The 14733-nt window shown below is 35.9% G+C and overlaps 1 protein-coding gene across 1 annotated transcript in view; it reads right to left on the reverse strand.

Moving 5' to 3' along the window:
* Positions 1-14733, reverse strand: part of Cntn3 (contactin 3) — a 262761-nt gene that overhangs the window by 89748 nt on the left and 158280 nt on the right. Inside the window, exons 5-9 of the mRNA XM_028773027.1 lie at positions 13911-14114; positions 12835-12937; positions 9290-9474; positions 5578-5714; positions 3500-3629 (exon numbers count right to left, since the gene is read on the reverse strand). Of these exons, the coding sequence (XP_028628860.1) occupies positions 3500-3629; positions 5578-5714; positions 9290-9474; positions 12835-12937; positions 13911-14114 (759 nt within the window). The remainder of the gene's footprint in view (positions 1-3499; positions 3630-5577; positions 5715-9289; positions 9475-12834; positions 12938-13910; positions 14115-14733) is intronic.

Genomic DNA, 14733 nt, shown 5'->3' on the forward strand with positions numbered 1-14733 from the left:
GGGGGGGGTGGTGAGGGGGGGAGGGAGAGATTGATTGTGAGAAAAAAATGTTTATTTAATAAGAACTAGACACTTAAAACAATTACTGTGATTTGAAAGGTCCACTGTATCTAGGTTTCTAAATTCTGCTTGCCATAGGAGATGCTGAGGCTTGATTTAAGATGTATTATATTCAAGAATACAATGCCAAAAAATCGATTTGTGCTATTGTCTGAAGTCCCACTCTAAATCTTAAGATTATTGCTTTACAAGGAGATTCTTTTAATATTTACTGTGAAGATTTAAAATAACTGTCATGAGTTCATTAAAGGAAACCATTTTGCATAACATGTTTGGGAGTGTTTGCCTCATCATGATGGTATGGTCTCTCTTGATCCTTAGGGCACAGCATCTAGTGAGGATCTATCACTCAGAGGGTGCTGGCCAAAGGTTCTAGAATGATGGTAGAGTTCTAAACTAATTGTTAGTCAGATTGTGCCATAAAATTCTTATGTAATTAAATTTAACTTCCAAAGTGAGGAAAGAGGACAAAACCCAGATGTAATGTTCAATGGTGTTTTATCACATTAAATATCATAATGTATAGAAAACATGCTTGCTAAATCTGTGATGTAAGAATCATTTAAATTAAATGATATGCTAATCAAAAAGTCATTATTCCTTTTACTGCATATGTGTAAAATGGTTAGGAACATGATTTACTCCCAAGAATCCCAAGTATAGGATTTTAGGTATAAATCATAACACCTAGATGTTTTACAAATAAGATTTAATTATTTTTACTTTATAGGTATGAAGTTTTGCCTGCAAGTATGTTAGTTACCACATGTGTGCAGTGCCTGTAGAGGTCAGAAGAGAGATCTGGATACCCTGAAACTGGAGTATAGGCAATTGCCATCTGCCATGAAGGTGATGGGTATGGAACCAATGTCCTATGCAAAAGCAGAAACTTCTCTTAACTGATGAGCCATTTCTCCAGCTCCTACCCATCTGGCTTCTAATGTTCTATACTATGGTAAATCCCAGTGAAAATAACTTACTGTTTGGGACATCAGCATTTTATAACAATTATAGCATGTGACTGAGTATGTTCATGTTCAACTACTGCACTTAAGGCTCAAGGAACATCTGGGAAAAGGAACACATTCCAAAATATTGTAAGATCCAGTAAACTAGGAAATCTACTGTGAGACTGCGCCTTCAGGATGTAATAGGGAAGCTGGGTTCATGAAATCTCAGCAACCTAGCTACTTAAATAAAACCTAAAATTGTTTTTACCAAGGGTTAATTTCCGATTATAGATGGGACAATCCATGGGGCCCCAATGTTGCATGAAGAGCAACTAACAACTGGCCAAGAGGAAGAAGTAGTCTTCATCAAAAATAACCCCCGTGGTTGTCTGTCTAATATTGAGTGGTCACATACATGTAGGTAACATTGAATAGACTCAGCAGATTGTATTCATATGTTTATTTGTTGATATGTGTATGTAACAACAATAATAAAAGCAGAGGTGGCTGTGAACTTTCAAAGGAATGGGGGCAGGTGATGCACACGGAAGGGGTAGAACAAAAGAATAGGGAGGGAAAATGATGTAATTATCAGTTAATCAAATAAAAAGAGGTTATTCTGAGTGGGTCTCATAAATTAAAATCCTGTGGAAAAAATTTTGATAAAACAAGAACCTATTTATATTTGAATACACATTTTAACTTACATATCTTCTATTTTCTCATATATCAACCCTACTGCAAAATAGGTAGAAATCTATCCTTTTAAAAACCATATGGACTATGACCCTGTAAGGTTTCATTCTACAGAGACATGTACTTCAACTTATGTCTGTGTGCAGTCATCTCTTGTCTTTGTTGTGACATGCTACTTCTCTGTCACAGATAGTAGGAGGCAGATTTTCTCTGACAATCCTTGTAGTCATCCTGAGACACATGAACCATTTCTAATCTTTAGGTTCTAGAGACAAGAGGCCTCTTGTCTTCTCCAAGGGAAGATGACCCAGCAGTTAAGAGCACTGACTGCTTTTACAGTGGTCCAGAGTTCAATTCCCAGCAACCACATGGTAGCTCACAACCATCTGTAATGGGATCTGATGCCCTTATCTGGTAGGTGTGAAGATAGCATCAGTGTACTTACATGCATGAGGAAGACTGATAATGGAGATTAATCTTGTGTTCCTCAAAATTTCCTGACAGTTTGCATTGCATAAGCATTTGTTTTGAGTGATGTAATGTCAAATATTTGACAACCTCTACTATGATGGCAACAGCACACAGGAATCCCATTCTTTCTCTAGTACCTAAATTACCACCAAATTTTACAAAGTATGCCCCAGAGTAAAAATATTCTTAAACTGAGGGACAATGAAATAGATAAATCAAAAGTCTCACATTATTCAAGACATTTGCACCAGTTCAATGATAGACAATGACAAATAAGAATTTACGTGGTCAAGAATGTAGTATGACATTTACATTTAAGCAACTAGGAAGGTCCTGCTTCTCCCATGGAACTGTAATAAGAAACTCAGCGAATTGGGAGGTATTCCATAGAAACTGGAAATAATAGTGATAGTTATGTCCTGGCTCAAGTTATGCTCAAATCAAAACTTTCCATCTTAATATTTTGAGACAATAAATCACTTCTTCCTTCTCCATTTTCTGCTTTTCTGTCTGTATTTCTGTTATGCTGTCAAGTTACTGTTTGGTTTTTCAGACATTTGACATGTCAATGTCCTTTGCATAAATGCCTTAAATACTACAGACTATTTTCTTCATTTCCTTACACCTGTCAAGCATAAAGAAGAAAATAAACAATAAATTCAAGTAGTGGATCTTTGGTTAATCATACCATATGTATACTCTATGTCTCAACCTCCAAACTGGGTCCATGAAGTCAAACATAGTTTCTGAATCAAATATCACTGATTCCAACTTTGCACTTGCTTTCAGAAACCAGTAAGAGTGAACACAAGAATACTGTTAAGTATTTCTTAATCTACAATAGTGTGGTTCGGTAAAAGGTCCATTAGATATCAAGGGCCTACTTTCTCTTTGTTTAACTTAACCTTGGAACTTAATTCTGGTCACCATGGCTGCTTTTATTTTTTTTCATCATTTAAAATACATATGTTTTGGTTTGACTTGTGGGTTTTTTTGTTTGTTTGTTTGGTTTTTTGTTGTTGTTTCATTTTTTTTTTTGAGTCAGGCTCTTACTCTCTAGCTCAGGTTGGTTGGTCAGACTGCCTGCATTCCTATGTAACTTAGCCTGGCCTCAGGTTTGTAACAATGCTCTGGTCTTGGTTTCCTAGGTGCTAGGTGACTAGTGTATTCTCTAACTAGAAATCCTGAATAATAAAAATGATATTGTGAATACTATTGGTGGTAGAATAGAAAAGAAAAAGTCAGCATTTTAGATTCTGGCAACAATGGAGGATTTAAGGGGAAAAAGTAAGATTAAACCCAATAGAAAAACGTATTCTTACCTACTACCTTGAGCTCAGCACTGGAGTAGATGAGGCCATGCTTGTTTTCTGCTATACACTGGAACATTCCAGAGTCAGTCACATTGAGGTTGGATATTGTAAGGGCACCATTTTCTACTTGCATTCTTTCCTGGATAGAAAATAAAATTTCTGGCAAATAAATGAAGTTTTACAATTTAAATTAATTTCCAAGAGGTTCTGCCAGAGCCTTACCCATACAGATGTGGATGCCTGCAGCCAACTATCTGACTGGGCATAAGGACTCCAATGCAGGAGTTATGGGAAGGACTGAAGGAGCTGAAGGGACTTGTAACTCCCATAGGAAGAGTAATAATATCAACCAACCAGAGTCTCCAGAGCTCCTAGGGACTAAACCACCAAAGAGTACACATGGATGAACCTGTTGTTCCAGCTGCATATGTAGCAGAGGATAGTCTTTTTTGGCATCAATGGGAGAGGAGGCCCTTGTTCCTGTGAAGGCCCAATGCTCCAGTGTAGGAGAATGCTAGGGTGATGAGGGGGGAGTGGGTGGGTAGGTAGGGGAATACCCTTACAGAAGCATGGGAAGTGGGATAGGGTTTTTTTTTTTTTGAGGGAAAACTAGGAATAGAGATAAAATTTGAAATGTAAATAAATAAAATAAACATTAAAAGCTAAATAATAAACACTACTATCATTTCAATCAGAGAATAGATGTTGCTATTTTTCTCAGACTACTAGGTAGTCTGACCTGAAAAGTGACCTTTTTCTTCTTTGAAATAGAAAGTGATGCTTCGTATATACAAGTAAAAACCACAAAATAATTATTGAAAGCAGGGGTAAAGTGTGGAGCCATTTCATTTTCAAATATGATTAATGATTTAGACTCAAAAATTGTACTAGGAGGCTGATTTTCATCCTGAGAGGTAGAAAGATTTTCATCACAATATATTTTAAAATTGTGTAAGCTTAAGGCATTATACACTCCGTGCCTTAAGCAATGTCCAGACAGTATAGAAAATCCACATACCAGGGTTTTTTCCCCAACTATGATGGTTTTTATATATAGAAATATAAAGGCATGTAATTGACTTAGTATACACATACAAGAAAAAGCAGAAGTTACATAGCTGGAGAGGTGAAGTGAATGAGAAAATAAGTACTAAACACTCAAAGAAGCCAATTCATAGATTTATTTATTCTCCAGACATCAGACCAAGGTATAAAACAGGAAAAGGAAATGATATTTCATGTTTGACTAAAGTAAAGCATTCTTTAACACAAATACATAGAATCGTTATTTTATTAATATTAACATTTATTAATATATCTTAATGCAAATCATCAATATACCTTGAATTATAATGTGAAGATACATCATTAAATGACTGGATGATTGGTTTTTATGATATTTGCTGTGTTGTGATTTACATGGAAAATGCCCGCTGCAGGCTTTGTGTTTAAGGAAGATATAAAACTCTGAAACCTTTGTTTTTTCTAGGGCAGGTGGGATTGCTGGGTAGTTCTTGAAAGTATGATCTGCTTAGTATCTAGTCCTAGCTCTATGCTTTATGATTCCTACTGACATAACCTACCATTACAGCTCCCTCATCAGCAAGGACTGAAACTGTATACTAAAATACGTCATGCACTCCTTCAATTGCTTCTGTAGAAACCCTATATTTTTCTACTAGGAGCTAAACTGCAATGTGTGTGTGTGTGTGTGTGTGTGTGTGTATGTGTGCATGTGTGTATGTGGTATATTTTTGTGTGGATGTTCTTGCATATGTGTTAAAAAAGGCCAAAGGAGAATCTTGGATGTCTCTCATTTGCAAACTATGCCTACCCCTTTTCCTTTCTCTGTAAGACAGTGTCTTACACTGGCAGCTATCCACGTGTTTCTATGTATCCAGCCACAGAATCACCATCATTTACTTCTACCTTCAGCATTATTTTTAACTCGGGAGCTAAGGATAGGACTCAGGTCCTCGTGGGAAGGCAAGCACTTTACCTATGGAGCTGCTTGGTGTCTAGAGGCTAAAGGAATCATACTTTTAAAAGTGCAGGAAGAGTTGGATGAAGCAAGTGTATCACCTCACCTCTAGTACTAAGGCATCTCCATTTTTCAGCCATCGATAGGAGGGTTTAGGCTTCCCACTTGCCCGGCATTCCCAATAAAGACTATCCTCCACAGAAATTTCCACGTCTCTTAAGAGTTGAACCCAATAAGGTTTTGCTATAATAGAGAACAATAAATAATAGGAAGATAAAATTGAAATCATCGAGTATATAAAAAAATAAATGTCTTACAAATAAGTACCAGACTACCATCCATAGATTAACACAGGCTGGACTAGAATTATATTTAGTTCACTGAATGGGTATATAAAACATTTCTAGATTTAACAATGATGTTGCAATGTGTTATATCTTAAGCCAACTTTATTGTGCTTTGTCTGCTTTCAAATTCGTGAATGCTGTATTACACTCTTCAGATGTCTATTAATAGATGCTAATGCAGGTACAGAAAATTACTTTCCCCAAGTATATTTTTGAATCATAAGATCATATTTCATGACAACTTCAAAGTGAATGACAGCAGCTATTTGTCTTAGTGGCGAACTAAATAACTCATAGGAAAGAAACAACTATGGTTAAGGAAAAATATTTACTTCAAGTTAGAAATATCTCTGACTTAAACACAAAGTTCTGAACAGGTTTCACAACTCTTCGTCCATTAACATGAGAGTACTGAAAAGGTGGAGAGGCAACCTGAATGTGAATTTTGTTCTTATATCAGAAAAGGATGTAATTAAAGCAATGTCAAATTATGTATGCAAATCAGCTGGATGGAAAGATCAATAGTTTTCACTTATGTTTTGCAAGGCACCTGGAAACTGCCCTTTTTTGCAGATGAAAGTGATATACCACTTCCAGTGGTACCCATACAACATACACAGTGTATTTAGCCAAGTCCCAGATTGCACTTCAGAGCCAAACCTGGGAGGTGAGATCGCCTAATGGTTTCACATTGCATTATGCATGTGATGTGTGCCACAGGATCTGCCTTTGTGTCCTCCACATGGAGCAGCAGTTTATCTATTTCTGTTTAATTGCAACCACAGGAAGATGTGTCTTCCTGTGTTTCTTTTCTGTCTCCTAAAATTGCCCCCCCCTTTTTTGGAAATGAAATTGAAAGGAAACTATAGGTATTTAGCTTTTTCTTGCTGTTGTATAAAATTGTTTTTCCAGTATGAAATACAATTCATCCCAAAGGACTCCTCCTACTTTATATTAAAATTTCTTTTCCTGTTTCAGGCATCAGACCCACCTGGAAGGAAACTGTAGCTAGATTTGATAGAAACTGCTGACCAAGGCCCAGTCTTCAGTGGGAATCTGCATGGGTACCTGACCATCCTAATATTCTTCTTCTCATAAAAGAAGAATAAGTTGGTGTTCCAAACCAACACTGAGATTAGAACTGCTACATTAATCATATCTTTGCTTCCTCAACCATAGCCTGACCTTCAAATCCTTGAGTACATCACTTACATCAATTATTAGAGCAAATAATCAGAGAACTACAAGATACTCTTAAGATAAAGTTGTGGGATGTCTTCCATTAAGCTCTATGGTGATTACTTATCATTTATTCTTAGATACATAAAATAATATCTACAGAATGAACTAATAAACCAGATGCTATTGGTTTCCCCTTGTGCTTAATCTCTATTCTTACTTTCCTATTTGTGATTAGAATATCGCCATTTTTTTATACTGCTATCTTGTCCTCTGTCAGCTTACACTGTCCATAAAATTTAGGGAGGACTGATTTCATACCCTGTTCTAAAGGGAGGCTCTTACATTGTCTAATCATATATTCTCTTGCTGTGATGGGCATTAGGGATGAACATTTGAACAGGAGACGTACAAATAAATGCTTTGTAGAACAGAAGGATGTGAGACACTGGTGTGCTGCTCACTGACATCAACCATCTTCTTATTGTAGTGGCAATTAATATGTAGAAACAGAAAAAAATCCAAGCAAGGGGAAGAAAAAGGAGAGAAACTGAGCCATGGCCCGTTAAAGACTTAAATGTCAGTTTAGCTTTGGATATTTTCCTAAGGGGCATATGGTTACCATTTGGGCAAAGATCATGGTGCATAGAGTTAAAGGCATTCAAATATCTAATAATGGTTCTCAACCTGTGGGTCACTACACTGTGGAGAGTAAACGGCCCTTTTACAGGGGTCAGCTAAGACCATCTGCATAGCAGATATTTATATAATAATATATAACTAGCAAAATTACAGTTATGAAGCACCAATGAAAATAATTTCATGCTTGGGGAGATCATCCCAACATAAGGAAGTGTATTAAATAGAGTACATAAGGAAACGTATTAAATAGAGTACATAGCATTTGGAATCTTGAGGAGCACTGAGTTAACAAATCAGAATTTTCTGTATTTCCTCACAGTGGTTAATTCTGAGGGTGCTGTGATCAAGAAGTAGATGAGGAGAAAGAGGAAGCTAAGCTACGGTATGAGAAACTCTCTTTGTGTGTGGGACTCAGAGCAGCTCAGTCACATAGGAGAGCTTACCACTACACTACTACCACCACTATTTCCATATCATGCCACCAACTCACAGACATTGATATCATACAGGAAGTATATGATGCATATGTATACATATATATGTGTGTATATATACATATATACATACACATAAAACTAATTATGAGAGAATGTGGGAAAGTTACAAAATATGAGGATTCATGCTATGTAAACATCCTTTCATTGTGCCCCTAATAGTTCCCAAGACCCAGTAACTTAAAAAATATTAACCTTGTCAGAGGTAATATACTTGCCAAATTCAAATTATTAAGGGAGGACCCATAAAAGTTTCTACAGTCTTAACAGCTATCTTACTGAGCCGTTTCCTTCCCTGCAGGATTTGAGTATGCTGTACACACTGCCCCAGAAAATTGTTTCAATAAACAGTTACTAAAATAAATAGTCTATAATGCAATTTGCTGTTTATAAAATTGCTGAATTCATACTAGGTTTACAATGTTTCTAATAATTAAACTGCAAATACATTCAGCTAGCTTTCATTTCTGTGCATCTTACACATGCATTTTGTACAATAACATATGAGCACTTTTCAAATTACATTTTCATCAAAACCTAATGTGTGTTTTAAACAAAAGAAATTTAAAAGAAAAAAAAGAATATTTAATTTCCTAAAAATGTCTTCTAAAAATTTATTCTTTTCTTCTCCAATTGAGCAGCATATCAAACAAACATGATTGTGAATTAAAGGAAGCAAATAGTCTACAGATACTTTATTTATATGATTGGATGGGGCTGGATATTTCTTTCCAAGGCAACATCTTCAGTTTATTTGGTTTTACTAATGTAATAATTGTAACTTGTCTCAATAAGAAGTTTTCTTCTGCTTTTCAAATAAATAAACAAAATCACATCTTCTAGAAGAGAAAGCAACTAGCGAGAGCTGGCTCTTATATGATTAAGTATGTGAAAGGTCATGCTTCAAAAAAAGTGAAAGATTTCAACATCATATGAATCACTTTCAAAATGTAAAGGAATGTCAAGTTGATTGCAAAGTTGCCTTTCTTTTTAATTTATTTGTTCTCTGATGTTTGTCCTTGCTTAACAAAATGAGAATAAAACACTGAAAGTGACAAATTAAATCCTGATTTTCTGATATAACGACTCCTGTCCCTAAGAACAGTGATGAGAGAATGAAAGCCATGAGACCAGTTTCCCCAAGGCTGTTGCTTACCATAGTAAGTGAGCCGCCCTCTTGCCACATTTTTTCCTCGTGAATTTTCAGCAATGCACTCATAGGAGCCTGTATCTTCCTGTTGGAAGTCTGAGATTTCTAGCACACCATTGAACTTCCTCAACTTAATTTTGTTGGGAAACGGCATCCCATCGCTTCTTCTCCAATTAATCTGAGGAACAGGGCTGATAAGAAAATTGTCAAATTGTTGGCTGTTCTCTGGAAATCTCATAAACTCAATATCGAAAGGCTTTGGTTAAGAGAGCAAAGGCACAGGTTTCAAATGCAGACGACTTGTGGTTGTAAATTATATAATATGAAGTGAAGACTAAATTCTTGCTTTGACGGAGGGTCCCACTATGTAGCCCAGACTTGCTCCTGACCCCTGATCCTTCTGCCATGATCTCCAAATGATCTGATTACAGGCTGACAAAATTAGAGACAATTTTCGTGTTGTTACAAGAGAAAGCCATGAAACCCAGATGTTCAGTGGTGGACACTTGGACAAATTTTACTTCCAAAAAGTTAGGAAACCTAAAAGAAATGGATGAATTTGAAAATGTGCATGATCTACCAAAATTAAAGCCAGAAAATATTTTAAATAATTTACACAGGTAATTACAGATACTAAGATAGATACTATAACAGGAGTGTCTGCATAAAGAAAAGCCCAGGACCACACAGGTGTACTGCTAAACTCTAAAACTTGTTAAAGAAGTTCCCATCCTAGCATGGGCCAAGCAGTTTGACAAGGAACAAAGGGAATGCACACTATCAGGTACTATGAAGCCTATATTATCCTGATATCCAAAGTGAGTGAATCGAAATGCAGCAAAACGAAAACTATAGATGAATTCTGCACACTAACATGGATGCAAATACTCTTAACAAAATACTTGCAAACAGAATTTAGGAACACATGAGAAGTGGATACGCCATGCCCAAGTGAGTTTCCTTTCTGAGATGAGAAGTGGATACGCCATGGCCAAGTGAGTTTCCTTTCTGAGATGAAAAGTTGGTTCAACATACATAGATCAATAAATACAGTAGATCATATAAATAAATTTAAGGACAGAAATAACATAATCATCTTGATAGATTCTTAAAACCATTTCACAAAGTTTAGCATATTGTCATAATGAAAGTCATGGAGACATTAGGGAAACATGTTTTATACCTCAAAATAATAAAAGGTATGTATAAAAACTGTAAGGTCAACATTACACAAAACTGGAAAAAACAGAGACCACTTCCTCTCAAATATGGCACAAGCCAAGGATGCCCATTTTAACATCTTAGTATATTGTTCCAATCAGTCTTAGCTAGAACAATAAAACATGATAAAGACATTGCAGAGAAAAAAATTGGGAAAGTATTCAAATTATCCCTATTTATAGATGATACAGTTGTGCATTTACAAGACCTTATATAATCACTTTTAGGAAAATTGCAAGATATAAAATTAACAGATAAATATCAGTAGCCTTCGCATATACCAAAAGGGAACTTGCAGAGAACAAAATTAGGACAGTATTTCTTTCATAATAATTTCAAAAAATAAAGTACCTAGGAGCAAGTCTAGCTAGAAAGTTGAAGGAAAGAGACAAAATGATGAACAGATCTCTCATGCAACTAAACTGAAACAATTAACACTATGGGTAATGGCTATGCTCCAAACTTAATCTATATATTCAATGCAACTCTTAGAAAATTTCCACTGAAATTCATCACGAAACTAGAAAAAGCAATCCAACAATTCCTATGGATATTTAAAAGACCTGATTTAGTCAAAGCAATACTAACGAGGAAATAACAAATTGGTGGTATCATAATGTTTGTCCCCAACTTATACTACCAAGTTACAATGACAGTGCTGCAAACAAGTAGACAAATGTCAGCGAATAGAGGACCTGGATATAACCATCAAAGCTGTGGCCACCTAAAGTTTGACAAAGGTGTCAAAAATGTGTAAGAAGACAGCTTATTGCTGGCAAACCTGGATATCCACCTGCAGTAAAAATTTGATTCAAAGCTATTACTTTGTACTAAAAACAACTCAAATCACACTGAAAACATTAATTTAAAGTCTAAAATGCTGTAACTTCTAGAGGAAAGCATTGGAAATTTCCTTCAAAATACAGGTATTGACAAGAACTTTCCAAGCAGAACTCCAAGGCATGGAAACCAGCTTAATAGATCAATAAATGACACTGCATGACATTAAAAGGTTTCTGTACAGCAAAAGAAACTATAAGCAGAGTAAGCAGACTATAGAATAGAACACTATTCTTACAAGCTAAAATAATGACAAGGGCTAATATTACAAATTTACAAAGAATTAGAAAGATTAAGCATGAGCGAAATGAAACCATCCATGAAAAAAATAGGTAGAGATATAATGAGGAAGCTATCAAAAGAAGAAATATAAATGCTGATAATATTTTTTAAATGATCAAAATCCTACTTGATTGTCATGGAATACAAATGAACTACTCTGAGTTGCCATGTTATCCCAGCCAGGATGACTTTCACAAAGAAACAGGACAACAGATACTGGAGAAAATGTGAAGAAGGAGAAGTCCTTATACCTGGCTGGTAGAAGTGCAGGCAATATGGAAATCATTATGGAGGTTTTCAAATAAGAAAAACAGAAGAAAAAAGGAAAGAAAGAAAGAAAGAAAGAAAGAAAGAAAGAAAGAAAGAGAGAAAGAGAGAAAGAGAGAAAGAGAGAAAGAGAGAAAGAGAGAAAGAGAGAGAGAGAGAGGGAGAGAGAGAGGGAGGGAGGGAGGGAGGGAGGGAGGAAGGAAGGAAGGAAGGAAGGATAAAATAAAAAGAAGAATAATCAAGGGCATGTACTCAAGGGACTCTACAAGCTCATCCGTGTTTACTGATACTCTAGTTGGTATATTAAAAAATACAACTAGCTAGATAAAAATATGGTGCATACTCATATTTAATTTTTTCTACTGTAAAGAAAAATGACATTTTCAGGAAAATAGATATATCGAGAAAATATAATAATATGTGAAGTCATACAAACTCAGCAAAACAAAAAAGTTCTATTGTCCTTATGTACATCCAAGACTGTAAAGTATATAGGTATATAAGTTTTTAATACACACACACACACACACACACACACATGCACGCACACACACACACACACACACACACACACGCACAAATTTAGTAATTATCAAAAATGAGATCTACAGAGGGTAAACGTAGGTGATACAAAGGGACAAGGTGGGCAAATATACACTTTATGACACGGAAGAGCAAATGATTGAAGATTGAGTTCAATTCAGGATCAAGGGTTGCAGAGCATAGGAGAAAAATGGGGGAAAGAAAATCTGGTAAAATACACATTTTTTTTACCTTTGGAAAATATCATAGTGATATCTGATACCTTGTGTGCTAATTTAAAATATCAAACACTTTATTAACAAATATATAAAGATGTATTATGCTACAAAAAATAGAACCTACCCTCCCTTCCCTCCCCTTAGTAACCTAACACTATGTTGGACTGTTAAAGAACTTACTTCCCTAGGGCGAAGCATTCCAACTTCACAGTTGAACCTTTAGCTGCTGGAAGAGTTTCTGGAAACTGGACTTCTATTTTGGGTTCATATTCACCCATGACACCTGTGAATTTGTAATACAAAAGTGGGAAATGTCAGTGTTTTCTATGGCATCATTTTTTATTATTATTTCCTGTGGCTTAATTTTAAATAAAACTTTATTTGGCTCCCTTTTGAACCTACTTCAATGATTGCAATGACTCATTTGTACTAACGTTGACCAACCATGCACCCAGAATAACATTTAAGAACTCTGGCTTTATTTAGTCAAAAAAAAAATGCTGCAATATGCAAAATATTTTAAGAAAAACCATTTAAATTGTATACTCAATGTGAACATTTCTATTTAAGTTGGCATATACAATGCATTTATAATACCTTAAGTTTCTTAAGGTACAAAGATTATAGTGGGGTTTTTGCTAAATCGTAGCCTGGTCACATAAGTGCCAATCGTAAACATTAAATGGCTCCCTGGTGTCAAAACATAGTGATTGACATACAGGAACATTCAAATCCCATTATACTTCACTAGAAATCACTTCCATATTTGTGTTCAAGATATGCTGTATGAGATATGATTTATTTTTAATAGGTCAACTACCATGGCTTATAAATTGGCACTTTTTCATTTTCCCACTCAAAAGTCCCACGTAGTCTATGTTTGTCTCAAACCCACAGTGTAGCCCATAATGACCTTGAACTTGTGATTGCCCTGTCTTAAACTCTGTAATTACAGACATGTAGCACCATATCTATTTTATGCAGTTTTGAGAATCAAACCCCTGAGCTCTCTACATGTTTGCCAAGTATTCTAACAAGTAAGCTATAGCCTCAGCTCCTAAATTGAATTTCTCCTATATCTTATAAATACCTCTTGAACATTGATTAGGGAGGTAATGCCACAGAGTTTTTCTTTACAATTTTACTTTAGTGAGATTTTTTGCTTATAATAAAATATGTACTAACTAAACAATGTTAAGCTGACAAGAATGAAGAACAAATGCTTTTGTGGGCATTCCACTGAGAAAGTCTCATACCATCAGAGCGTAGCACCAAAGGGGTTGGGGAGCCCAATACTCTGGCATTTGTCACAGTGCTGGTCACCACACATGTGTAATTTCCCACATCAGATGGCTCCACCTTAGCTATGTAGAGGTGTCCTGTCTCTTGAGAGACAAATCTTCGACTGTCTTCTTCAACAAATGATGGATACTCATTGAAGACCCAAGCATATGATAGTTCTAACAAAAGTTAAGAAGACATGTATTTCATTACTTAGTAAAATGTTCCAGAGTCAGAAATGTACAAAATTACCTTTACATCAAGTGATGTTTCTCTTGCAAGTCATTCAGAAGAGCACTTAGTGAACTGATTATGCATTCACTTTATACTATGATGGAGAATACTGATGATTGGCATTCTAGTGCACACAGCACCTCTGTTCTCCTCCTTGTCCAAACTCTAGGTGATACTTCAGTGAAGTTGCCCTTGCTTTCTTTTCATTTCTGTCTCTATAGTTCCATAGCTCTAAATCACCAACTACATCACAGCAATCTCTGGCATCAAATTGTTATCATGGTTCCTTAGCTTCTTATGAATACACAGTGGCTCAATCTCAACATAAAGCCCTCTAACAAATTCTGACAAACTCTTGGTTTCTCTTGCTCCTGGGTCTTTGAATGTGCTGCTCCTGGGCCTACAAAGGCTTTTGTTTTGCTTGCCCTTCCTTCCTTCTTCCGTTCCTTTGTTCCTTCCTTCCTTCTTTTTTCCTTCCTTCACTTTATTTTTTTTCTTTTTATTTGCTTTTATTTCCCTCCCTCCGTCCCACCCTCTGTCCCTCCCTCCCTCCCTCCCTCCCTC

Source organism: Grammomys surdaster, unplaced genomic scaffold, assembly GCF_004785775.1.
Source record: "Grammomys surdaster isolate TR1022 unplaced genomic scaffold, NIH_TR_1.0 220, whole genome shotgun sequence".
Classification (NCBI taxonomy): Eukaryota; Metazoa; Chordata; class Mammalia; order Rodentia; family Muridae; genus Grammomys; species Grammomys surdaster.